This window comes from Crocodylus siamensis, chromosome 3, assembly GCF_052110815.1.
Source record: "Crocodylus siamensis isolate JL-2025a chromosome 3, ASM5211081v1, whole genome shotgun sequence".
NCBI classification, from domain to species: Eukaryota; Metazoa; Chordata; order Crocodylia; family Crocodylidae; genus Crocodylus; species Crocodylus siamensis.
In genome coordinates this window covers 68,547,121-68,574,374 of record NC_143397.1, presented here as the reverse complement: position 1 = coordinate 68,574,374, position 27,254 = coordinate 68,547,121, and the positions used below count along the sequence as shown (strand labels likewise).

Genomic DNA, 27,254 nt, shown 5'->3' with positions numbered 1-27,254 from the left:
CTAATCATGGCTCTTTGACATATATGGCTGCAGTGAAATCATGTTACAAAAGGCACAGAAGGTTCCTCACAGTGGAACATGATTAGTGCTTTCAGCTTTGGTATTAGATTTACTTAAAAAGAAAGAGAGAATATGTCAATAAACCTGGAAAATTGAAATTCTGTTGTAGCCCACTAGATGGTGGTCCTTAGAAGTCAGGGCTCAAGTAAATAAAATCAGTCAAGGTTAAAGCTTTTAAAGGTAAATGATCATACAATCATGCTCAGAGTAAGTAAACCCAGTCAAATTATTTGTATTGTAAAACAAGCTACAGAATCTCACAGAGAAGTAGTTCTTCCCCTTCTCCATACTGTGACCCTTGGTTACACCATATTAAACCCCCCCCCCAAACTTGGGCTTCTCTCCCATCTTCCCATATAGCTGCAAGGAAAGACAAAAAGATGATCATGCTGCAAACTTCTTTGCAACATCCAGGCTAAGAAATCATGTTGTCGGGCATTCAGAAAATATATGGTGCACACAATATTGCAACACGCTCAGATTATTTTGACACTGCCTTTTGCCCAATGGTGTTTAAACGTATTTGTATTTCTCATCTGTACACATTTGCAAAATGTTAAATATGAACAAAGAGGAGCAAACTCATACAACATAATAATAAAATGTTTTATTAATCAAATATATTTACATTTCTTTGTCTTTTTTTTCCCTTTAAATGTGTGCCTGTTTTCTCATTTAAACACAATGGTATCTTTACATTTTATATCACAAGAGTACAGCTACATGCATGACATAATTGGTCCTTGGCAGTAAAAAAAGATGCAATTTTATGAAGTTTAAAAAATGCAAGCAAGCTGTTTACCATTCTAATTACAGTGTCATTATTATTCTTATTACAACAAAGGACCCTTCCAGAATAGTCTACATCTACTGCATGGGGATTTGCCCTTTTTCAGATGGCTTAATCATGTCTAAACTCAAAAATTGAGTGTGAATAAAAGACTGCACACTGTTCAACATATTTTAATTTATGGGAACTCATACACAGCAAGGATTTGGATGCAACAAAAAAGTGCACTAATGATAAATTGGAAATAAGTCATAGCGATATATAACTTTCAGAAACAGATGACTTGCCACGTTTTTGATTTTCAAATATTTATCATTTAGAAACCATGTTTGGCACTTATAAGACAGCACCACATACGCTAACGGCACCATACAAATGATAAATAGCTACTAAAAAGAGAGATAAGGATACCAAAAAATGTGGCCAACCCACACATCAGAGCCTTTAAGGAGTTTACTGTAATTGTTATGTTATTCAAAATTCTGTTCTTCAAAGAAAGACAGTCATTTCTGTATCCAAAAGTGTCATGTTATTTGGGATCGTGCTTGTGTTTTCACAGAGGACCTGAAGATTTTCTGAGAAGGGCATTTATATGTGTGTATGATATTTCATTCCCTGTGCTGCACAAAATTAGAAACATACACATTTACTTGTTGGGGAAAAGGCTTTAGATGCCTCAAGGTTGGGAAGTGTGACTTTTTCACATATTTACCAAACTTCAAAGCCCATGATAAGAGCTTCAGAAAAAGTAGGCACATAATGACTACATTTTGAGGTAATCATATTTCACTTACTGCTTTCACTCACTCTGTTCAAGCACATAAGATTACGTTCTTAATGGATCCAAATGCCTAATTATTCCATCCATACCTGAACAAAGCTTGCTCACCATTCAGCAAGAGCAGAAAGCAACTGGATGTTGTTTAATCCAACTCAGGATGTGTTTCAGCTTGCTGATTTTCAGTAGGACGTACAGTGTTGAATCATGTTGCTGAAGTGTGACACCAGCTATAAAATCATGAGTGGGAGTGTTTCCCACTGAATTGTATTTATGCGCCACCACCTATTTTATAAAAGTGTCTTAGAGAAAGCAATACAGTAATTAAAACTGTATTGCTTCTCTGGCACAACATAGTGATTTAAGATGAACAAATATAATAAAATGTTATCTGGAAGAACAAGATGATTTCTGCAGAAATTATACTTTGGTGTGCTTAAAATGATGCAGACCCCCATTAGGAAATCATTTTAGCGCATAATTATAAGGTCAGGAATAAGGCCATCCAAGTTCAGCACTAGCCTTATGCTCATCTGTAATTTTATGCATATGTTTCAGTGTTAGCTGGATCAGGGCCTTAAAAAAGAATTACAAAATATAGGTCTTACCTGCTGAGATGCCGATGGCTCTAAACTACCACCGATTTCACCTCACAGAAATAGGAGAGAATGGTTCAATAATACAGCAGTAGAGACTGCCAACATAACTTGTTTGTCAGACTTTAACTTATCTCATTTCCCGCCTAAGTTTGATGCAAAATCTGTGCATCTCTGTAGTTTTCTCTGAAATGACTGCATATTTTACAGAGATCATGTGAATCTTGCTCTGTTCAAGTGCTAAATATGAGTGCTTCATTCTAGTGAGATTATTTTATACTGTGCTATTAAAATAACATGCAAGCATCATATTACCACTAGAGATGTACTGAAAGGTTTAGAAACAGTTTCTGTAAAGTAGCTATGGCTCCTCAAGCCAATCTGTGCTCTGAACACAATGAGGCCTGAGTGCTGATCTTTAAATTACAATGTTGATACCCAACTTCTTTGAAATCCTCCTACAGAAATACCAGTTTGTAGCAGATTAGAACCTCAGGTAGTTCAAATAATAAATTCAGATAAGTGTCCATAAATTTGGACATTTACCCAACATTCAAACAGTGGAAACTCAAAAGAGAGGTGCATTTTTTCTAGATAAGCTATTTGCTAATTCTGTAGAAGTTGGAACATTAACAGAAGCAACTTTTCTCAAAGTAGTTTACATCTTTGATGCCCACACAGCAAAACATGGTAGTCGCACTAAACGTTACTTTTTGGCAAAATTGTAAACTGTAATGCAGAATACAAAAACGTAACGAAGAGGACACAGTTAAGATAGCTATGCCCAAGATTTATACCCTTTTTTTTTTTAATTTATATTTTACCGTGTTATTTTTCCCTGTTCTTTCTTTGCAAAATTCTGGCAGGGACTATATAAATTAATTGAGAGTCAATGTTGCTCAGCCTTTTACAGGACTGGGTATTTAATTTCTTATATTTGTTGAAAAACAAAACCCTCCCCATAAATTCCTTTAAAATGATCAAATAATCAACTGAGCATTTATAAAAGCAACCCTACAATTAGAACTAGGTAAACATAATGGAGCTATTTTTCTTCACAGCAGTTCACAAAATAAAATTACAATTTTGCAGTATGATATATCAAGATTTAAAACCTGGCTTTTTTACATTTTTATAAAATTGCATTTTTAGCTCTGAAACACCCAAAGCTTAAATATGCTGGGTGTTTAAAGCAAAATTGATCCTTGGTTAAATGAAGTTATAAAGTCTAAAATATACCAAGGTTTTTTAATACTGACAGAGGACCATTTTGACTGAAAACGAGTGAAGAAAATTTAGCAGTTTTTTGGTGAAATGAAACAATTTAATGAAAAGTTGAGCACGATGCTGTGAAAATTTCCAACAGACCTCTCTGTAAGATCATACCAGTATGGGTACAACAGGGAAAAACAATGTAGAAGTTGACAAATAAGTACCTTGCTTTCATACAGTTAGTGTTCAGCAATGCTAGAGATAAGATACAAAGGACATATGGCTCCAAATGACTAGCAATCTCTTGTAATACCATGATAAACTGGGAGACTTAACAAAGCCAAGATGTTGTCACCAAAAAAATAGGTTAGCCCTGGGAATGGGTTATATATCATACTCTCATTGACCTTCATTTGCCAATGCCAGCTCCCACTTTTCCAAATATCCCTTTCCTCAGCACTGAATTTCCTTATTCCAGTGAGTTCAGCCTTGGAGGTAGGCAGCACAGCCATTTTCCAAATGGCATCCTATTGTGCACATAGCTACTAAAAATGTTTGTTTACTATATATGTTGTGTGACTTCCTAGTTGAATTGAAGCTAATAGGATTATTGCCATTGTCTTAATTGGTGCCAGGATCTGTGTCCTGGATTGCCTTGCACTCACATTTTGTTTTACCATTTTAAAATATCACGAAGTATCATCAACTGACAGGTATGAAAAAAGACTAGTAGTGCTGCTTGATGGTATTGATTAAGAAAGGCACTGCTTTTGGCTATATTGTGCAACCAGTTTTGAACAGAAGTCCTCACTGAAATCAGTGAGGGAGTACTGTCAAGTATGTGATGAGATGATACAACAGCAGTGTCTATAATCCATAAGGACTAGGCACTTTTATAAGATTGTGTAAAACATGACAAATAGTCCACCCTCCACAAAAGACTTTACTCGCATGCAAACATTTATTATTTTTTCTTTTATTAAATATGAATTTGGTTCAAAGGGGCATCTTTTTAACCTCTAGCACCATACAAATTAAGAGTAAAATCATGGTCCTTTTGAAATAAATGGCAAAACTCCCAGAGACTTTAATGTGGCAGAATTTCATCCAAAGTGTGCAATTCCCAATAAAAATGTATCATGTCAGCTGCACCTTGTTCATAAAGAACACTACTTCAGTGTTTAGCCTCTCCCGCGTGCGCACGTTCAGTACGCTGTTATATTGTGTCAGAATCTTTGTGCAGACACCTATTCCCTTGCTAAGTAAGCATAACTTCTTTTACATTAATTAGAATTAGACTCATGCCTTGAAAGAAGATGAAATACATCTCCCGCAAGTGACTGCAATGAAGCCTGAAGCCATTCATGAGTCACCTGGATTCAGATTGCCTTTACAATACTGAAGCTCAGCCCAAGTTTGTTGAAACTGATCTGGGACTACTTTCAAGGGAACCTGAGCCAATATGATAGAAATATCTGGATACTGTAAAGTGGGTTTTTGATTCATTTTGCTGGAATTGATAAGTTATTAAATCAACCATCTAAATGAAAACTTGAACCTAGTTTTTGTTTTGCTGCTTACAACAGGATATTCAGATATACAGGGGTTTTTTAACATTAAACTACAATTTTGCTGAAAACACTTTTCACTTTCAAAGTGATGCTATCCTATTTAAAATGTGCCTTTGTTTAAACTGTCTTTCTTTCTGACATCTTTGCACAACTGTGTATGTACAGATATATAAGGTTGCTTATTCGGTTTTCCCAGAGCTTCGGTGCCAATACATTATCTGATAAAAACATTTACAAGAAAAAGTGCACACAATGTGAGGTTTGGAACCATGAAAATGAAATGTCCTTTGGTGTGAGGAGGCCAACTCAGATGTGGTGCTTGATCACTTTCCATCTCACTATTCAGACAACAATTTCTATTATAGTCATGTCAAAACCAACTTAACCCAACCCAACCCAGCCAAATATAAGGATTACATCTGGGTCCTTAGAGTCATGCTACAAAAAAGGTGCAACAATAAACAAGTCCATGTGCATTCTCAGTCATAACTATGGGCAGAAGAACCCTTGAGATTCCTCGCTTTGGTATTAAATAACAATAATAAAGGCTTTTAGAAATAAAGCAATACATGGTGGGACTTGAAATGTTTAGCAGTCCCAGGTAACTTGTCCATTGAAATAAGTCTCATCCCTAGTCATAAATAAATAATCTCTTTCCTGGTCTCACTTCCATGCCAGGATCAATATCTCTTAACATCTTACTTATTTTATTACTGCTTTTGGTTTTCTGGGACTGATTGAAAGTTGCTCAGAGGAAATCTTTGGTTTTGCTTAAGTGTCCGTGACATTTAATCATGACTTTCCTTGCAGTTTAATTCCAACCAGTCAATCAGTTAATCCACTTCAATTGATTCTGTGCTCTCTGTTATTGGCTTGCACTCATTGGGCATCCTCTGGTGTCGACTCAGCTGGGTGGCTTGTGTGAAGCTCCTCTCACACCTCTCGCACCTGGTGAAGGCAAGAGAGAAAATTGAGACTGGGGAGCTGCTTCTGGGGGGTGATGGGCTTTGTCTCATCCTGCCTAATCAGAACAGACACTCAAAAGTGGCTTCAGATTTTACCGGCTCAAGAGGTTTAATTGGTGGCTACTTCCAAGGCCTTGATGCCTATGATGGGACAAGGCCTGTCTGATTCAGAACAGAAGAATCTGTCAATAGACAGGGGGAAGGTGATTTCTCCAGAGAGGCCTGTCCTGCTGTAGCTCTGATCACTGTCAGTTCAAATAGATAAAGAACAAAAAGAGCTTTTTAGGAGTAAGCCATCAAAGAAGCAGCTTGTCTGCAGTTTTCTGCTCTGTAACCCCTAGGAGAAATTGATGACAAATAGAATTTCACCCTCTGCTCATTTAAAATCTGGCATTCACCTATTGGAGAAGAAGCTGTAGGGCAGTAATTGCTATGTATTATAACAAGAGAAAGCTCTTTATTTATCTGATATGACTATGCAGTTTGGTTTATGTTAAACAAGCTTGTAGGATTAGTGATTGCTTAATCAATTGCCTGAAAACATTCACAGCATTTGACATATGTGTGGGGTGAGAAGGAACTCATAAAGGTCAGCAATGTGTGCTTCATTGTCTTTTAAGTCTTCACACTACTTGCTCTCTTTCTCTCTCCAGTGGACTACAATCTATAACAAATTAATGAATGAATTAATTATGTTGCAGTGTTTCTGAGGGGATAGGACAGGGGTATCCCTAGTTCAGAAGGAATCATCTGCCCTGTTCTAAAAGACAATCTACTATATCAAATCTCAACTTTTTAAAATTTGTTTTTCTTTCTAATCAGTATTGTGAATACTAGATGCAATTTCATGAAATACAATGAGGGATACAATAGACTTTCTTTGAAAGGCCCTCACTCAAACATCTACCTTTGATTTAATGGTGCTGTGTGATGTTTATCTTCAAAGATTTCAATAAAAGTATCACTATGATGAATTAACTCCTCATCTTCAAAGAAGCAGCGAAGAAAACAATGGTTGCCATTGCCTTCTATCCATCTTTATTTCTTCATAGGAAACAGTGAATCTCCACAGAATTAGCCATTTACAAAAATGATAAAATATGTATATGCATACATAATTGGAATGTGTAGAAAACATATGTTTTAGGAACTCAGTCTTCAAATATTACACATTCATTCGTCTAAACTAATGTACCAGCCTAAAATGTCAACATGCCTAAGTTGTGTTTCTTTGATTGTCTTTCTGGGAATATTTTTAGCAGCCTGTTCCAGTGTTAAAAACTGCACTGTGATCTTGACAAATGTAAAATGTCAGCTTTAATGTATCAGACCTATCAGCTCAATGAAATAACTCAGAAATATTGATCACCTAATGATTTTTGGTGTATTCATTAACGTCTATGTGCAGATCATCCTCTCTCCAGAGCTCCTGAAGTGCTGATGACACATTAGTGTATTGCTGATTGTTTATTAGAAAACTGATTAGTTACTGGATTAGTGTGTCAAAATATACTACCTTTCATTGCTTGACAAACTTACACATTATTATATTCTTTACATATATATATCTTGAAGGAACTAGAATCAATTTTAGTGCTAGGATTAGCTTGGGTTATGGGAGGCATGACTATCTACTTGATCTTGAAATTTTGTTATTTTTATTAATATGTGTATCCTTATAAACGGTGTATGTGTACAGTAGACTACAAATATATGCATGTATAAATAAATATAAATGTACATATGAGTGTACCTATATAATGTATATACAATAGATATAAGTTAAGTTTTGGGTTTCTTAAAAAACCTATGTGCCTAATATTAGAATCCTAAATCCATGTTTGGGCATCTGAGATTTTTTCAGAGGTAGAAATCCTACAGATGTCACTGGCAGCTGTAGGTGCTTGCCACTTCTGAAAATTATGGCATGTATTTAGGTGCCTAAATGTGCATATAGTAGCTAAATTCAGGGCACCCACTTTTGAAAATCTCAACTGTAACATAGAATACCGAAATACTTCCTGTCTCGGGTATTATATGACACGTGCACACATGTAGCCATCATACAGTGTAGCTCATAAACAGGAGAGCAGTTCATCAAATAAAAAGGAATCTGAAGAATTGTATAAAATAGAGGGAAAGGAAATCACTTCAATATCAGATTATTAAGTGAAGCATCTTTTTTTAAAAATGTTAGACAAAAATTCAATACGGTGCTAGTATTCCATTACAGGATAGGGAGATGTCTATACATCTCTACAGGGCAATCCTATTCCTGTAAGGGGTTGGAGCGGGGGTGCTAATGTGTGCACAGCAGATAATGGACTTGTTCCTACACAAAGAGCCGGGCAACTCAAGAGTTAGTTTCAAGCTACACTTTGGTCATCCACTAGTTGAAATACAGTTCTTCCTATAGGTGTCTACAAATTAGGTGCTGTAATCCCTGACTTCTAGGTATCTGGCCCCAGAATAATATCCAGAACTCAGAGCTCCCTATGCAGTGCCTGGGAAGAGTTGATTCAGAATAGTGGTCCAAAACCCCCCACACGCTGTGCCAAGAGTTAATCATTAGGAAAACACTAAACATGGGATGTGTCTGCCCTCTCTGAGATTAGGTCTCTGACTTGGTGTGACAGAAAGAGTCTATTTTCCTCCTGGGATACAAATCCCAAAGTCCTCTCATGATGCTGGGTTTCTACAACTGTTCTGTGGCTTGCTCTATTCATTTTGTATTCTGGCACGACCACTTCTTCTAATCTTAAAAGGAAAGCAGCTGTAACTGCCCAAGTCTGTTGGTGAATGTCATGCACATCCAGAGTACTCCTATCAGATCAAACCTTCAGGGGAATTAGGGACCACCTAGTTTCTAGATACCAAAGTGATTTAGGTGGGAGCTGGGTCAAGTCAGGCCAGTTCTGAGCATACAGATTACTGCTACTATTTTGTACTTAAATGGTTTAAGTTCCTCTACAGGCGCTTGTACACATGATGGTAGGGTCATGTACATGAGACAAAAAGTGATGGGAAATCATCATTTGTCTATCATAATGACTTCACTGTGTATACATGCACATTTTTTTTTCACATTTAAATTTTTTGAGCATGGCAACTTAGACCACCTCAGATATATTTTAGTTTGATCAGGGCAAATTGTCCCACTGTGGATAAAAAAAATCATGCACGTACACATGTCTGGCAGTGGAGAAGGTAGTGGAGATGGTGCACAGGGTGCTGGAAGCCTGGGTGGGCTCGCAGAAATTTGGCCTTGGCGGGCTTCCAGTGTACTGTGCACCGTCCCGGCCACCTTCTCTGGCCACCAGCACACCCAGCCGCCCTCCTCCTATCTTCCTGCACTGCCCCAGGGGCAAGCCAGCCCATTTCTGGGTGGTCCCAGGCAGTCGGAAAGTGGTGGGGACAGTGCACAGGGCGCTGGAAGCTCACCAAGCCCAAGCTTCCCTGAGCATGCCTAGGCTTCCAGCACCCCGTGCACTGTTGGATAAGACTGGGTGCTGCCTACGAGCTGAGGCAGCACCCGCCCAGCTAGTACCCCACCTGGGCAGCCCCAGGGGACACCACTGCCATGGAGGAAAGCACCAGGCCCCCCCGCACCCAGGGGCTGCCTGATCCAGTGGCAGGCAGCTTGTGTGGGCAGGCTCTGGCAGGAAAAAAAAAAGTGGTGAGCCCAATCCTTTGTTTTTCCCCCCTCACAGAGCCTGCTCACCTCTCCTGCAGCCAGGGGTGCCCTGGACCTTTCCTCCTCGTGGGTGGCTGCCCCTGGGCTGGGGCAACCCAGGTGAGCTGCTAGTGGGCAGGTGCTACCCAGGGGGTGCTGCCACTGCAGGTGAAAGGACTGGGGCTCCTTGCAATTCAGGGCCCATCAGCAGCATGCCCACTGGCCACATGAGAGGCAGGCAGGCTCCATAAGGGGCAAAAAAAAAGAATCAGGCTCCTTGCCACTTTCCACTCCCCGCTACCCAACGCAGAGCCTGCCCATGGCAGTGGGTGGGTGGAGAATGAGTTGATGGCGGGCTGTCACTATTCTGTCACAGTGATGGTAGCCCCTAAATTGAAATGGTGGGTTTTTAATTCGTACGTTTTTAATTGTGATGCACCATTTCAAATTAGGGGAACTAACCTCCCCCCATGTGTACAAGGACCCTATACACCTTGGGCTAGGGACAGAAGTTATATGTAAACCTGTAAAAGTGATTGGAAACCAATTCAAATTGGTAATGGAACAGAAGTCCAGTGCACATAAACCACTTTCAAAATGGCCCAAACCAATTTAAGATAAACCTGGATGTATGTAGTATCAAACTTAACTGATTTAGGTTAAATCAGTTTATTGAACTGCTGTCCCTGATCCCCTTCATAGTCAAATGAATGCACAGTCTCCCAGCATCTCAGCATGCTTTGCAACTCCCCCGTAAACCCTCCTTCACAGGGTGGGCAGGCTGGCTGTGGCCCAAGCTATCTGCTCCACTTGCCTATCAATTCAATCTATGCATCTTAGACTAATCTGTGATGATTTAATCGATTCAGCCTCAGTCTTTTTGACTGTCTGTGTTTAGCCCTAAAGTCTGCCTAATATTATTGTAGAACGGGAGAAAATAGTTCAACTCAGCAGTGAGCCCTAAGACAGGATTTGGCGATCTTTTGCCACTGTGGGTTACAAATCTCCACACATACCTTCGAACACCCTCCCTAGTCCCCCACCCCACTTCATCCCTGAGACCTCAAGCTGCCTGTGCTTAGGCTCATGGCAGATACCAGGTCCCTCTGCAATGTGAGTATGTGCAGGGATGGGAGAGCAGTAGGAAAGGCTGCAAAGGAGGGTGCTGTGGAGAAGGCAAATGGCTTGATGCAACTCCACGCTGCCCAGTCCCCCATGCCACCTTGGGATGGGTTGGACCTTCCCAGGTTAGATCCAACCTCTTTGTGGGCTGGATTTGGCCCAGGGGCTGTAGACTGCCAATCCCTGATTTAATATACAACAAAACTTGATTTTTCTATTAGATCTGAGGTCAGATATTCAGATGAGCTTCAACCTAAACTTTATTTTTGAAGGGTTTTTTTGTGTTATTACACAGCTGTGGTTATGAATAGTAGTAGTTATGCTTTATACTACCTTTCATGAGGATACCGTCAAGTACAGTCAGCATTCTAGGTAACCACTAGAATTTACTCAGGTGCAATTCAGGTTTCTTTCATTAATGCATATTGCTAAGGTCTACTCTGAGGGATTTAATTCATACCTAGGCTCAGTGTTTGAGCTCTGCAAAGAAGCAGTTTAAGACTATATAAAACTATGCCTAGAAACTTAAAAACCATCACCAAAAATCAGATCCTTGTTATTTTCATAACATGAATCCATACGCATTTTGGTTGAAATTAAAAAGGTATGATGCTATTGTATTCAATGCAGCCATACGTTAAGGCCTCTAGCAAGTTCTTTTTATATTTCCACAATAAGCCTTTCTCTTTTAGTACTCTTATTAATGGAGAGAAAAAGCATGTTCTTTTGTTTTTCTTGTTTCTCTGACTGGTTGTCTCAGATTCTCAAGTACCATTACAATTTTTTTCCCGGGAATTATTTTTTTGGCTAAGCGGTACTTAATGTTGGCATTCTGCTAGTTGATTGCTCAGTACTGACATAATGCTGTAAGTACTAGTAGTGCTAATAACTTGGTCTAGATGAATTTTTTACAGTAAATAGTTTGTTTTGTCAATAAAGCAGCTTTGTGTTGACTGAAAGTATTAATACATTTCTATCAAATTCAGGCAAGTGTTTTGACCAAAAAATTGGGAAAAATATTAAAAAGTCAAAATATTTCATTTTGATATTTTAATGAAACATTTTGAGTTTCCATGATATGTGCCATGTGTAGCTACATTTATTTTTAGAAAGTAAAAAAGCACCCTGAAAACAAACAGAATGTTATGCCTTCCCAAATAAAATATTTTTATCCAACATAAATGACGTTTTTGTTTCAGTTTTCCATTTCAGCAAGAAAAACTGAACAATTTCTTTTTCAAATTAACCCAAGCTGAAAGTATTTATTGCAGATTTTTGGGTTGGCTTGATCATTTGTACTCAATTATGTGTACATCCGTAGGTGTGACAGCAGCAGAATTGTGCTTCTTTGACCCAGCTTTTGTTATCACTGAACTGAAAGAGATGGAGGGGCTGGCTAATAATTTTGATTTGGCCTACTTTTGAGAGCTATTCCTTATTTAAGAGCTTTGTTCCAGACTAGGAGCCGTAGTGGAGACTTCAGTGAGATAAGAATGCACAAAACACTGCAATGGTTAGGTTGAAATGATTGCTTGTGATGACATGAAAAGAAATCCCTTCTAACTGGACCTGCTGCCCAGATGATGTAGCTAGGGCTTTGACTACAGATAACCTCACTTAGCATTTTTATCTACAGGGAAATGCAAATAGAAAAGTCTGCTACCATAGACAGCAAAGTTAGCTAGACTTTGCAGAAAGAGAGCCTGCTCCCACATAGCACTCTCTGTCCAATCAAAGACCCTTTTTAATAACAATTCATATACAATATTTTAAAATTCCTTCACAATTTTTGTCCTTTTTAAAACTGCCTTTTTCAAAGTGCCTTGTGCACAAATGTCCCTGCCAAAAATGTGGATGATACTGTCTATCTACTAATTCACGTGTACAATCATGATTGCATAAATATTAGGTCAGATTTTTGCACAGGTATCAGTTAATAGCATAACTGGCCTTTTGCTTGGGCAATTAACTAGTTTTTATACATAATCTAAGATCCATGCACTTCCAACATATTTTCAGCTCTGAATTTGTGCTTTGTATTTGTTGAAACAATGTGGTTAGTTGTTAATTTAAAAATATTGTAATTCAGTACTAAAAATTAAACACTGAGGTAACTGCAGCTTTCCAAATATAGTTATCTTGTTTGTTAATGATAACAGTATTCATGATTGCATGTGCAGCAAGAATATATAAAACTATTTTCTGCAGCAGGAATATATAAAACTCTTTTCTGTGTTGCCATGATTGCTTGTTCTTTCGTGGTAAGGAGAGTTTATACCAATGGACTTTTTAGGTTTGCACATTTTGAGTAAGCATACCCTCAAATCCCATATGTAAATATATATATATTTAAAAGTAAATTGTGCAGTAAAACCACAAAAAATATTCATTGCACCATTCCTTGTTCCTTTTTTTGTCTGTTTGGCTTTTTTTTTTTAAAACTTGAGAAGCATCAGTTCCTTACTTTTTTTTGAGGAGGAGGAACTCTGGAGGATATAAATAGAAATGATACATAAAGATGAGCTGCAGCTCTCTTTCCAGTAAAGGTAAGGAAAGAGACCTGATGTATCCCTTTGCCCAATGCAAGCTACCCAACCTTGTGGAAAAGCTTGTAGGGTCAAGGCATAAGCACATGCATCCTCTCATCTGACATCTGGGGACTGGGAGAATTGCAGTTCCATGTCACATCCCTACCCAGGTTACTCTAAAATCTTAAAGTCCTTCAGCCAAAAAAAAGATAAATTAGGACTGATGTTTCATTGTTTCTGAAAAAAAGGAAAAAAAGATTAAAAGAAAAAAAACCCTCCTAAAAAAAAGACAGCCACAGCTGTTCTTATACAGCATAAAAAAGTGCAAGTTGAACACGTATTTATATTAGTTTGTTTATCTTCAGTTCACCTTTAAGAAAAAGCAAAGGAGTCTACTGTGAAGTACATAAATATCTTAACAATAAGGAAAAGAACTGAACATTATAAAATGTACAGTATTTAACTAAATGCTTTTCTTCGCGAATGAGACTGCTGCGGTCACAAAGAACATTCAGGAGTGTGTGGCGGGGGGGAACCACAAACCAAAGGGGAGAAAATAATAACTGTAAATGGGGCAAAATAGCAGCTGTATTGGAAACATGACAAAAATAGGAAGTTAAGAAAAAATTAAGTGGAGTCAACAGGGTTACACATAAGTAACACCTTAACATTAAAAGAAATCTATTTTCCATTTTGACCCAGAAACCTCTTCCATTAACTACTAAAATCTATTTACACAGCAACTAGATAAAATCAATCTAATTGCTCGCAGTATTTTTGGCTCCCTTTCAGTATTTGGCTCTCTGGGTGTCATGGCTGAGACTCTGGGCTGCCACAATTTGCTACTCACACAGTTGCCTAATTGTGATTCCAGGTCTGCAAAATCTACTGTGCAGGATATACCGAACTTGGATTGTGGTGACTCCTCTTGCCCCCAACACACACATGTACGGAGGCCATGCTTTTCTCCAACCATATATGGAGGTGAGGCAACTCTAATGGTATCTCATCTGAGCTTGTTATGAGGAGATCTGACAGGCTCAGTGGCAGAAGCTCTCTTACATTAACCAGGCATAAAATACAGGAAAAGACAAATCATGTTGAATGAGCACACATAGTCCTTGAGTGAACTGAGAAAGGCACACATCTCTTTCAACTCCTTATTCTCCTACCATTCATGGCAGAAGACAAGGTATTTTACAGAAAATAATGATATTTTGCAGAAAATTATTTTTTTCCCACAGGGTTGTATTGGTCTAAGCTAAGAATTGTAGCAATCTGTGCCTGTTAGATGGGCACACTTTATGCTATCAGAGCTTCTTCAATTAAGTAGGCAACATAGCAGAGCCCTTTACCTTAAGCAAAATCTACATTTATGAGCTGTGTCATTGTCTCACATACTGAGAAAGTGTCTGAGGCTTTGAGAGGCATATATTTTCATTTTAAACGAAGAAGTAAGTCAGGGCAAAAACTATTTTTGTGACCATTTCTATACAATCTTAAAAGGACAGAAGCTTGCAAAGTGTGTTAAATTCTTTCCTTTCCTTGAACTTATTCAAAGTCTTCCATGCAATATAGATAATCAAGGTCTCACTGAATATATTTACAGTTAAACCTGCATTAAGAATATCCTGCAACAGGCAAGCCCCTTGCCCAGAGAGCACCTGACAGATGCAACATTTGAACTTCCAACCCGACCAAGCTTGGGGTATTCTGACTCCAAATAATGGCATGGCCCACTACAGAGAGTGGGGCCCTCCTAGAAAAGTCTGGAGCAAATTTTGATTCAACATTCCCTAAAATGTTTTGAGTTCATATTGCTTGGATCAAAAATTTCATGCAGACCTTTATCCACTGTGGTGGTCCCTATGAATGTTTTCAGCACAGTCTTGGTTTGGATAAAAGTTGAAAACATCCTTGACTAGACAACTGGGTTTCTCCAGTCACCTGAATGGTTCTTACATTTGCAGTTGTTCTTTATGAACTTACTAGAGTCATGCCACAGGATACAATCAATGTTTTTGTCTGTGCAATGGCTTAGAGTCTGAAAAGTATATTTTTTCCTCTGCACATGATTAACCAGTTCCAAATTAACTGGAGATTCCAGCTACTTCGATGCATTGGCAAGACAATGACATTTCATTTAAACAAACTAGTCCTGATTGGATGACAGGAAATTGCTTTGGGCCATACATATATTAGATTTTTGCCTGATTTCAGTCACACTGTTACTGAATCTATGTGGTGTCTTGGCCTTGATGTTCAAAAGACCCTCTGGTGCTGGTATGGAGTGGCTGGTGCTGGTAAGTAGCAGCTAGGCCTTTCTCCCTCTATTCACTGTTGATAAACATTGATGGCTGCAGGTACTTACTTGAAAGGCTTCTCTCCTGTGTGCGTCCGGATGTGATTGTTGAGTGTTGTAGCACCAGCAAAGGCCCGGCCACAGTAACCACATTTGAAAGGTCTGTCGCTGGAATGAGTAACCACGTGGTTCCTTAGTTCTGAAGGCTGGGAGAAGGATTGGGAGCAATGACCACATTGATAGGGTCTGCAAAAAAAAAAAATAGAAGCAGCACGTGATCACCATTTCCTGTACCAGCAAATGACAAACAACTTGGTTGGTGAAAATTAATCTTTTCACATTGATTTTCAAAGAGGAAAGTAGATGCAACTCCTTGGAACTAGTGTGGAAGACAAACACTCAAACCCTGGAACTCTGCAAATTTAGAGATCAGAATTCATGTGCAGAAACTAGGTTTTGAGTAGCCACACAGCCTGGTTTGTTCCTTATTTTCCCCAGCTAAGGGGCAACAATACATTCTCTATGGAGTGAAAAAAAATCTCACTGCTTGGGATTTAGATTTTAGAGACCTGTTTAACAGGTTTGGGAAGTCCTATTTCTTCCCTACACATTACCTGTAATTATTGAAGGGGAGCCCAGTCTAATTTCTGAAACCATTTAGAAGCAAAGTGTTGCTAATCCATTACATTCTCCATCTTTTTTAAAGACTTCTTAAATATATTTGGAAAAATAATATGCAACTTTTACTATCATTTTTCAATATTCTTACAGCTATTCAAGATACTTTAATACAATTGATAGATTTCTCCCTCCCCGCCTGGCAATTCCTTTCATGTGATTCTGAAATGAAACCATAATTCTGTTTCTATGACATCACAGTTTATTGCCAAAACAATATTGTGAAGTTCTAAGTTCATATGTATAACACTAGTACTGCACAATCAAGCAGAAAGAAAAGTATGGGAGACAGAAGGACAAGATCAGGCTGTGAACGGAGAAGAGATAGAATAACAAATAAAAGTAGTACAGCATGTGTATTAGAAATATATATAAAAATATAGATATAGATATGTCTTTATGTATATATATATAAAGACCTTAAGAAAAGTGCATTGCATTCAAAATCTTGTCAAAATCTATGCCAACCACGGAGTTGGTTCAATGAAAGCGATCACCCACCAAAATCCTTGCTTCTTGTATATAAAGAAAATCAGTTTCTGTTTTGGTATAATACATTTACTTCCCCTCACCCACCATATTCAGATCTCCAAAATGGTTTGGTAAATACTACAATGCTTTGAGTATTTTTTCTTCTTTCATTGTATTTAACATAACTCAGTGGCAGACTACTGTTACATATATCATTTTTTAGAGAAAATTAAGAGTTTGTCTTGAGGGATATTAATGATTTTTAAACTGTGCGGCAACTTAAGGCACAAATCTTAATGTCTGCATTTTTAGAGCCATTGGCCAACATAGACTTAATGGCTCTCTCTCTAACAAATGTGTGTGCTTAAATGGCTAGAAACCAAAACTGGAGGAAAGGAGACAATGGTGACCAAGCATGTACAACAATTCAATTAAGTGCAAAATAAAGTGAACCCTCTCATTTGTCAAGTGAACTGCTTAATTGTGGCTACTTGCATCACCGATCACAAATACCATTATTTTACAGTGCTTCAGAGCACTGAACACTGATTGTAGAATTTTTTAGCTTGATTAATAGCTTGGGATTGGTCAATAACTCAATACTACACAATTTTAATTACTTACATTTGAAAATTTATCTAACAGATTTCAAACAAGTTTGAAAGAAATATATAAAAGTTGTAGAAAGGTTGCCTGACCTGGATGATTACGCCACATTGTTACCCCTACTCCCTTTAAAAATTATATACATACATATTAAATAATGTACTTCAAATAAGCACTGATAACTATTGTATATCTATTACCATTACTGGCAGACAAAAGCAATATCTTTTTCAGTTTTATTATTTCTTCACTGTATTGTTAACTTACGAAGAAATTATTTATCAAACTGACATGGAAAATTCAGGCACTGGTAAAACAAATGTGATTTGTGAAGGCTGACTTTTAAAAAATTGTTTTTCTGATTAAACACTTTTAAGCAAAAAGAATATATTAAGATAGTCTGTATCCATGAACGATTGATTTTTTTTAATAGTGAAAGGGACCATTAACATTTATTAGCCTCTGGTTATCTATTTTTAACAGCTACCACAATAAACAATAAGACACTAAATAAAACCAATTAATCTTTTATTTTTTTAACAGTCAATATGATTAATTTCATACTGTGAGAAGTCACATCATTCTTCCTATGTAAATAGTCACAACAGTAAGCCAGTTACAAGTGAACATTAAGATGCCAAATAAAATGTTGCTAGCACCTACATTGGTTCAAGTCAGATTTATTGGCTACAATAACAATTTACATTCATATTATTAAGAATGCATTGCATTGAATAAAATACAAGTGATCAACGTAGTCAAAAATTGGCTATTATTATCTCATTTAAATATACATTTTATTTCTGTTTACCCAATTCGGATAGGAATAACTATATTTCTCCAAGTAGAGTGATCCTTTTTGTTTACGTTTGTATAAATTATGTAGAGGTCCAATGTGAGTCATCCTAAAGTGAGTAGAATAAGTAATCTAGTAACAGTTACATGATATCAAATATAAATAAAGCCCATTTCAAAGGGAAAACACATTTAACCATGCAAACCAACTATAGGATCTGACAATTTGTAATTTCCCATCTCCTTCCTTTCCACTTCAGGCCATCCGCAATATGCAGAACTATGTAAGCTTTTTTGTTGTTGTGATAATATTTAATTATTTTTCAAAAAAAGGGTATAAAAAGTTATTTTGCTTTGTATTAACTATTTTACCATATCTTTTTTTTTTCTTAGCAGAAAAAAATCAATATCATATTATTAAAAATGCAGAAGGCTAGGAAGTAAGAGATGATTGGTTTGGGCAGTATACTGACACCTTTGATGCAGAGTTGGCCTTGACGTAGAAATTTATTTCTCTGCCATGATTTGCTCTACACCACAAGACTGTATTAAGACAGTAGTCCCCTTATTTTCAGTGTCACAACGAGATAGGACCCATGAAATTAAAACAAAAATGGACCTTACAGACTGACTTTTGAAAAAGCACCTAAGCTGAATCTGCAGCCTGACTCCACTTCAGTGAAGTGCTTCCATATATGAATACCTTTAAAGATATTGTAGTCTCAATGGCCTTAATGAAGTTATTTATGAGTTTAAAGTAATCCCTATGTTTAGTTTGGTGTAGATGAATGTGGATGCTCCAAATAAATGTGTGGACCAATTTGAATTCCTGAGTCCAAAGACTTTTATGAGAGTAGGCACAGGACACAAATGAACATTTTGCACAAATAAATATATACCTGCATTCACATAAACTACTGTTTGCATGTTCTTTGGTGACATATATACATGTGGTTGAAAACACTGTTTTAGGCATCTTTGAAGACAAGGATTTTCTTTACAAATTTATTTTAGAATGTGCTTCCTATCTCTATGCCCAAAGTAATATTTCACAGCTGTATGTTGTCACATCTTTTGGGAAGGACCTCACAGTTTTTTACAAACATTAATAAAACATGACAAAGACCTGTCTGAGATAGCTATTCAGTCCCATTTTAAAGACAGTTAAAATTAAGCCCAGAAAATGTGATGAGCACAGTGACATGCTGACTATCATAAAAAGTCTTGTCTTCTAGTGCTCTTCATTAAGTGCTAGACCATGTGCCTTTCCAGCCTTTCATCTTCTCATTGTAACTTTAGACACATGACATCTACCAATCTCACTGCACCCAGGCACTATAAATACCTTCACATTATAATCCCTCAACATTAACTTCTATGAATGTACGCTATGCTGACAGATTATTAATATGTGGAGTTGCTCAGGTTTTTTTCTATTAGGCAGTAGTTCAGCAATTTTCAGCTGTGTGAGAGTTCCCCTCCTTTTCAGTTTACTGTTACAAGTTTGCCTCCTACTTTGCAGACAAAATCACTCATATCCAGCATGGCTTGGACACCATCACTTTTGCTGCAGAGTTAGAGTTTGGGGTTGAGGAAGCTTTGTTTATCTATTTATATGGATCATTTAAAATTGTTATGACCCACTTTTGTGGAGGATGAGCTTGGAGGGACGAGGGCAACCAGCTGTGAACTGAACCCGTTCCAGTCCTCACTTGTAAAAGCCATCTGGGGGACACTGCTGGCAGTTGTCAATGACTCCCTTTGGGAGGACAGCGTCCTGAACAAACACTATTAAATCTATGTTTGTCCAGCCCCTCCTTAAGAACCATCACTGGATGCTGACTCCCAATCTAGTTATTGCCCCACCTCCAACCTCCCTTTTTTTGGTGAAGGTCATTGAATAAGTAGTCACCTGATAAATCTAGGCACAATCTGGATGCCACCAGTCTCTTATCAGTTTGGCTTTCATCTTGGATATAGTACAGAGACTGCACTCATGGCCATGTTTCGTGATCTTCATCTGGAGATCAACAGGGGAAGCTGTGCCCTGCTTATCTTACCTGATTTCACTGTGGCCTTTGACACAAGTGACCATGAGGTGCAGAAAAACGTTTACATGACCTGCTGGGTATTCATGGGACAGCTCTAAATTGATGCCACTCTTTCCTAGCAGGAAGGTCCCAGGGGGTGGTGATGGGCTAGTGCTCATCATCTCCTCAGGACCTTTTCTTTGGGGTCTCTCAGGGCTACACCTTCTCTCTCCTAGCATTCAATGTATGCATGGGGCTGCTGGACAAGACTGTGTGGAGACTTGGAATAAAGTGCCATCATTACGTTGATGATACCCAGCTCTACTTCTCCTTTTTTTCTGAACCTGTCTCTACAGTCTCAATCCTTTCCTGGTAGTTGGGGATTGGATGTGGGTGAAACAACTGAAATTGAATCCAGACAAACAGTGGCGATGGTGGTGGGCAGGCCACTTGACCTGGGGAGGACTGGGACACCTATAATTGATAGGTTTCTGCCTCCCTTTGTCAGTCAGATTCACAGCCATGGGGTACTCCTAGATCCTCTGCTGCAACCCGGATCTTCAGGTGGCAGCAGTGGCTAGGAGTGCCTTTCACTAACTCTGTGAAGCTGTGACCATTTCTTTCAGATCAGGACACCCTCATTCACACCTTCATAACTCAAGGCTAAAAACCACATGGAGGCTGCAGCTGGTGCAGAATGTGTGGGTTGCCATAAGAATGCATCTCCAGCATCTCTGCAAGTCCCCAGTAGCTTTCTAAGCACAATTCAAGGTGCTAGTTTTGACCTATGAAGTCCTAAATGGCCAGAGATCCACATCTCTAAGGGACTATCTTTTTTCCTATGTCCCATCACAATCGCTAAGGTTAGCTGAGTGCAATCTCCTGCAAGTACTATCTATATGCCAAATATGCTTAATGAAAATGTATGAGACCATTCTCTGCAATGGCTCTTCAGCTCTGGAACTCCCTCCCTCTTGAAGCCCATCAGAACCCAAGCCTTGACATCCTTCAAAAACGCTGCAAGGCCTTTCTGTTTGAGCACGTTTAAAAACCAAAACTAGGCCAAGATGTTGTTTAATGGGTCTCTATGTTATTTTGTTTTATTCTATTTTGTATAATTTACTCTAGTTGCCTGTTTACATTTCTGTTTCTCTTGCTGTAGGTCACCCTGAGTCTTTGTTGGGAAGAGCAGCATATAAATTGCATAAATAAATAAATAACCAACTCACTCAAACATTTAAAGCCAGATCTTATTCTATGTATTTGGTGTCTGAGCAGACTTAAACTACTAAGCATGATTATATTCCACCATGTTCAAGTCCCTGAAAGTCCACTGATACATCTACTATTGCAAACACCATCTTCTTACCTTTAAAATGAGTCAGAAAAAGTGGTAAGGAGAAGAAGGACACACTTACCTTTTTGCATTAATCGTTTTTCAAGAACTCAGGCAGGGTGGAACAGGATCACGCTTAGGCATGTAAGTCTATTCACTTGTCTAACAGGTGGGATAGAATCTTAAAGTGTGATTGTAAAATGGGTACTTTTAACAATTTTGTAATGGAAGGGTAGATATTGTAGGGTTTAACAAAAGTCTCAAACTGAATTTCCCTAAAATCATAAAAACAGGTCAAGAATTTATTATTGCCTTATAATTTAAATCCATCTCTTGAATATGTAAATTTTGTTTAAAAAATTGGTATTTTCCTTTACCCTTTCTTGTAAAGCCCATTTTTTGGGATTTGACACTGGAATAAGCATTTTGTTCTCAATTTTATCACTGGAATAAAGCCAAATTAAACTTATACACTTGAAATAATTATTTTTCAGTTTTCTTTTAGTACAATGCATTTGGCCTGTACCTATCCCAATGGCATTGTATCATGCTTTCTGATTCCCAGAACAGCCACGCTGCTTGGCAAATTGAGCCAATATGAACATTTCCCACTTTTTCACATTATCATCAATGTAGATTGGAGAAAGTACTTGAATGTTGAATTACATGATCAGACCTGGCCTTTTATGGACCTCTTCAGACTTTCTGTCTTCAGGGATTTTTTTGAAACTCAAGTGCAATCTTCTGTGACCCAACTGCCTGTAATGATGACTTGCTTAATACCATGAAACAGTGTCAGATCAGTCTCTTGCTGCAACTATTTCCTCTGCTACAGAAATACTAGCCAAAAGGAGGATGACTGACACAGACACAGGTTAACCTGTGATTTGGTTTCAAGGTTTTATGAAAAGATGATTTTAAGACTCTGATCCAGAATTCATTTGCATATGCATATTACCTGATTCAATGAAAGCAGGGCATGTGTGAGGCCGGTACCATCCATCTCCAGGGAAGAGACACTCCACAGAGTTCTTTCACTTGTACACACTAGTCAGTATGTTGGAACCGTATTGTAGATATGAAAAAGTGGCTCACTACCCTCCTCGGAACAGGGAAGCTATAGCATTTGAATGTAACCTATTCACAAGCCAATGTTTTGTACAGCTAATGGGAGAAGGAATGGGTCTAAAATACACTGCAGCTGATATGCCTAGAGCTCCAAAATCATTGTCATAGGAAGGCAAAAACCTGTTAATCTAATTTCTGCCCAGGAGGAGGGTGAGCAAGCCAGTTCCAAACCTATTTTAGTTAAAAAATTGGAAAAAAAAAGCATGAACTCTACCCAATTAGGAGTCTGAAGTCACTAACCATGAGCATTTAAAGGGGTTAATTTGTGTGAACTCTCCTCCTAACAGAGTGGAATTAAAAGGCCATGATTCTGCAGCGAAAAATGGTCTTAAAGACACTGCGTAAACTGCATTTTGAAGCAGTCTCACTGTTTCTAAACTGATCGGTGAGCTACATTTATTAACCCTGGGCCTGATTCAACAACATCTACCCACATTGAGCAGTACTTTATGACATGAGTAGAACCTCTGAAATCAATAGAAGCTACAAGCACAGACAACTGGTAGGAGGGATACAGGGGGGCAAGTGGCCCCTCAACAGGGCTGTCCCCTGCTGCTGATGCTGCTAGTGGCTTCTGTGGGTGCTTGCCAGCCCTGTCCCCACTGCCAATGCCGCTGGCAGCTTCTGTGGGTGGTCACCAGCCCTGTGCCTGCCACTGCCACCAGCAGCTTCTGAGGGTGTTCGCCAGCCTCATCCATGCCACTGCCACAGGCTTCTGCAGGTACCCCCCAGACTCAGGAGGCACCATCGCACATGGCTACAAGAATGAGTAAGTAATATCACTTAGTGGGTGCATCAACACATGCATTAATCTGTTTTAGTTAAAGTGCATTAAATCTAGTACCTCCATTGTGAGGTAAGAGGACATTTGCACATTAGCTTGTCTTAATGCACATTAACTAAAGAGCATGGAGCACCTCTACATGGGTGCAGAGGCTGCTGTGATGTGCTAGAATTTCAGTGTGCTGGAACAGACTCGATTAATGAAGTCTGCTGGAGCTTGTTAATTACTGCACTCCAGCAGCCTCCTGCATCTCGTGTATCAGCACCCCTGCCCTTAAAAATGGTGGCAGGGGCATTTGAACATTTGGCAAGTGCCCCTGTCACCATTTTTAAGGGCGGGGACACCAATACATGAGACACAGTGGCACTTTAATTAGAGCGGCTCTCAGAGCCACTCTAATTAACATGCCACCCCCCTCCCATCCCAGAGCCCATGTAAAAATGCCCACAGTTTTTAAGTGATACTTAATGTGCATTAGCCTAGTTTAATGTGCATTAATTAAATAGCATAGCTTTTTTAGTGACACTTTAATGCATATTAAAATAGGCTAATGCAGATAAGGTGCACGTGTAGACACGCCCAGTGAGTATTATTGAGGAACATCAGCTACTTGGTGTCAATGATGACTACAGACTTGAGTTCTCTATGAATTTTTGGGATATCCTTTTGCAAAGTGGATAGATAATATAAGTGTTATTAAATGTTTGAAGCAGCAGTGAAACGGTATCACTTTCCATGACTCTTGTTTCTATTTACTACAAGTTTCCAAACCTATTTGAAAAAGATTATGCAAGAATAACTTAAATTCATCTTGACACTTACTTTAAATGTGCAAAGTTTCACAGTCACTTTATAAAGAGAAGTAAACAAATCCTGTTCATAGTGTTTATTTTTGTTTGCTGTTATAGGTTTTTTCTAAATTAATTAATCTGGGGACAGTAGCAAGACTCAAAGACATAAATCCTGCAAAAAAAAAGATATTGGAAGAAAAGTACAAAATGGGGTGAGCCATGATACCTGGAGAAACGCATCTATTAAACTGTCAACTTTAACCTTAAAAAATAACTAGACATTCATTGTTGAAAGGTAACAGCAAAACAAAGAGTACATTAATATCTTTCACAGAACAAGGAGCAGGAGGGCCTGATAACATCCACAGTCTACCCACCAAGGACACACTTGCACCTCCAATCATCAGCTTAAATGCATGACAGTCAACAAGAATAAATATAACATGGATGTACACACTATGTATGAAAGTGCGCTGCAAGCAACATCTAGGAAGTGCAGGCATCCACTCTCCATGTACACCATTATACTAAGACATGATTATCCAAGAAAGAAAGAAGAAAGATGCAAATAAAAATTGGTCATTATAAGAAGATCTGCTGCTGATTTAAAAATTAAATTAAAGAGTATTTGTCTGAAAATGATTCACTGTGATTGAAGGCTTTTGCTTACCCCTTTCTGGAGTCCCCCATATGGGTTTGTTGGGAATTTCTGCAGCAGAAAAACAGAAGAGAAAAGGGATTTCTGACTCCTGGTTCAAAAAATAGTGGCTCAAACGTCCTCTATCTGGGCAAAAGCTTAAGAAAAGCCCCAAAGGCTTGAATGTTCCCTATACCAAATCTGACTTTAGCTCTTCCTCACTCATCAGTTGCCTCCAAGAGAAATCCTACATTATTTAACAAACAGAAAAAGCCACAGAGGGAATGATTGGGGATGTAAATGAAAGGCGATTTCAATAAAATTGTAATTAATCTCAAACTGAAAAAAAATCAACACATGAGCTTAAGAATTCTCCACATCTAGGGGTCAGTACTTTCTAATATTACGTATATATTCAAAATTCTACCTGTCAAATGATATCCTATTCTGAGGGTCAACTGAAATATATTTGTTTGCTTGTCCTTCCTCTCTCTTATCTTTCCCGAACTCTTGCTCAGATTTCTTCTGAGATAATGTGATTTTAAAGTAATTTCCTTCTTTGCATTTCTCAAATCCCAACTGGTTTGTGTTTTTTAAATCTCATGCTATGCAAGGAGGCTTGATATAGGGAACTTTTCTTGATTTGGTAATCAAACTGCTGAAAACAAATACAAATCCAAAATAGAGAGTCCCAAGTCATTTCCTAGAGGAGGCAACCCCAATTACTTCAATCACATCAAAGACATCATGGCTGGTATGTTCACAAATTGCTGACAGTAAATGGGGAGCTGTTTATTGGTGAGAATGGTAATGCAGCTAGGGGAGAGAAAATCCAAACTTGAGAGTGGCAGACAGTAGCTAATACTGGCAAACTGTCCCTTGCAAATCATACTTGGTTTTCTTGTTTCCAGGAAATTCGGTAGGTAACTTTAATAATGTTTCCCATGTAAAGAGGTGTTGTAGAAATCAGCAGCGATGATTCTTTTCCCTTTCTTATTTCTGACCATCTAATATACTCATGCCATTTATAGTGAAGAAAAGGCTGGCCATGACACAAGTTCAAATTACAGTGATTTTTAGTTAGGGGCATGCCAGCCCAGAAAAATCTGGGCTCCAGATTCAGCCAGAACACCCCTTCCTTCTAACACTGCCAAAATGAACTTAGGGAGAAGTCATGGGATTTCTCTAAAATCCTAAATGATAATTTAGAGAAATCTGGGGAACTGCAATTTTTTTCTCTGTTTTCAGTCCATATCATAGGAAAGCAGAAGGTGCTGCAAAACAGACTTCTATAGAAAAAGAGTATAGTATTTAAGGTATGAAAAATATAGCAATGGAAGCCATTTTTGAGTACATGCATGAGCTAGAACCACAAAGGAAACTTAGGTGTCACAGCACTGAGTATGGCAGCACCAAACTAGGTTTTGTCCAATGAATACTTTCATATAAAATAGTGAAAAGTACATTGGAACAGGTATTGGCACCCAGCTATCCTCCTGCCCAAGTGAGCACCCTAGCCAGTATTTTAAGGTCATGATTGCTTGCTTTCTTTGGTGTAATGACTGTTTCATTATTCCATACAGCATATAATAACTTCAACAGGAGCCATCAAGACCATATCTACCTCAGAATAACTGGAAGCTTGGTGGGAAATGGGCACTTTCAGGCACTGAAACTAGGTCTTGCACTTCCTGGGCAAACTATACACTAAACCAGGGCTGTCCAATAGGGAGCCTACAGGCCACCTGTGGCCCTTGGGCTCCCAGTCCAGGCTGCTGCTGGACTCTCCAGACTCCCTCGCTCTCCTCCAGATTCTGTTTTTTGCCTCCACCCCTGGGTGCTGTGCAGCATGTCCCACAAGCCTGAGAAAGCCCACAGCCAAAGGGTTCCAGGGGAGCTGGAGACCGTACAGGGCGCAGGAGGTCATACTCCATGCAAGGGGAAGGCACATCATGCAGCAGGCGGGGCATGTGGCACAGTGTGTAGGGCATAAGAGGTGCTAGCATGATGCAAGGGGGTGGTCACCATGTGGCATGGCAGGGGGGTTGGCTTGTGCAGCATGCGGCCTGGAAGTGTGTGGCCCTTATGGCATTGCTGAGGGGCCTGCGACCCTTGGTCACCCAGAATTTGGAAAGCCCTGCACTAAAATGTTGGGTAGAGGAAAGGTATTACAACTCCCTGCTCCTCTTCCTGATGATGTTTATGCTTAACCTTTTCTGGTAGGTATGCTCTAGGAACCCCTATGGGATCAGACCCTACTGGTGGCATGGGCAGAGGAATGCCCAGTTTTGGCATCACTGTTCACCATTGCCAGGCCTAAGGCACTTGGGGCACGTTCAGAAGAAGACCTGTGGGTAACCACAGAATTTAATGTTTAAAACTTAGGTTGATTGGGAGTTTT

The 27,254-nt window shown here is 38.7% G+C and overlaps 1 protein-coding gene across 1 annotated transcript in view; it reads right to left on the bottom strand.

The window, feature by feature from the left end:
* Window positions 1-658: 658 nt before the first annotated feature.
* The window catches only part of PRDM6 (PR/SET domain 6), a 111,684-nt gene continuing 85,088 nt past the window's right edge, over window positions 659-27,254 (bottom strand). The window contains exons 7-9 of the mRNA XM_090038462.1: window positions 24,887-24,925; window positions 15,667-15,843; window positions 659-5,955 (exon numbers count right to left, since the gene is read on the bottom strand). Of these exons, the coding sequence (XP_089894588.1) occupies window positions 5,841-5,955; window positions 15,667-15,843; window positions 24,887-24,925 (331 nt within the window). The 3' untranslated portion in view covers window positions 659-5,840. The remainder of the gene's footprint in view (window positions 5,956-15,666; window positions 15,844-24,886; window positions 24,926-27,254) is intronic.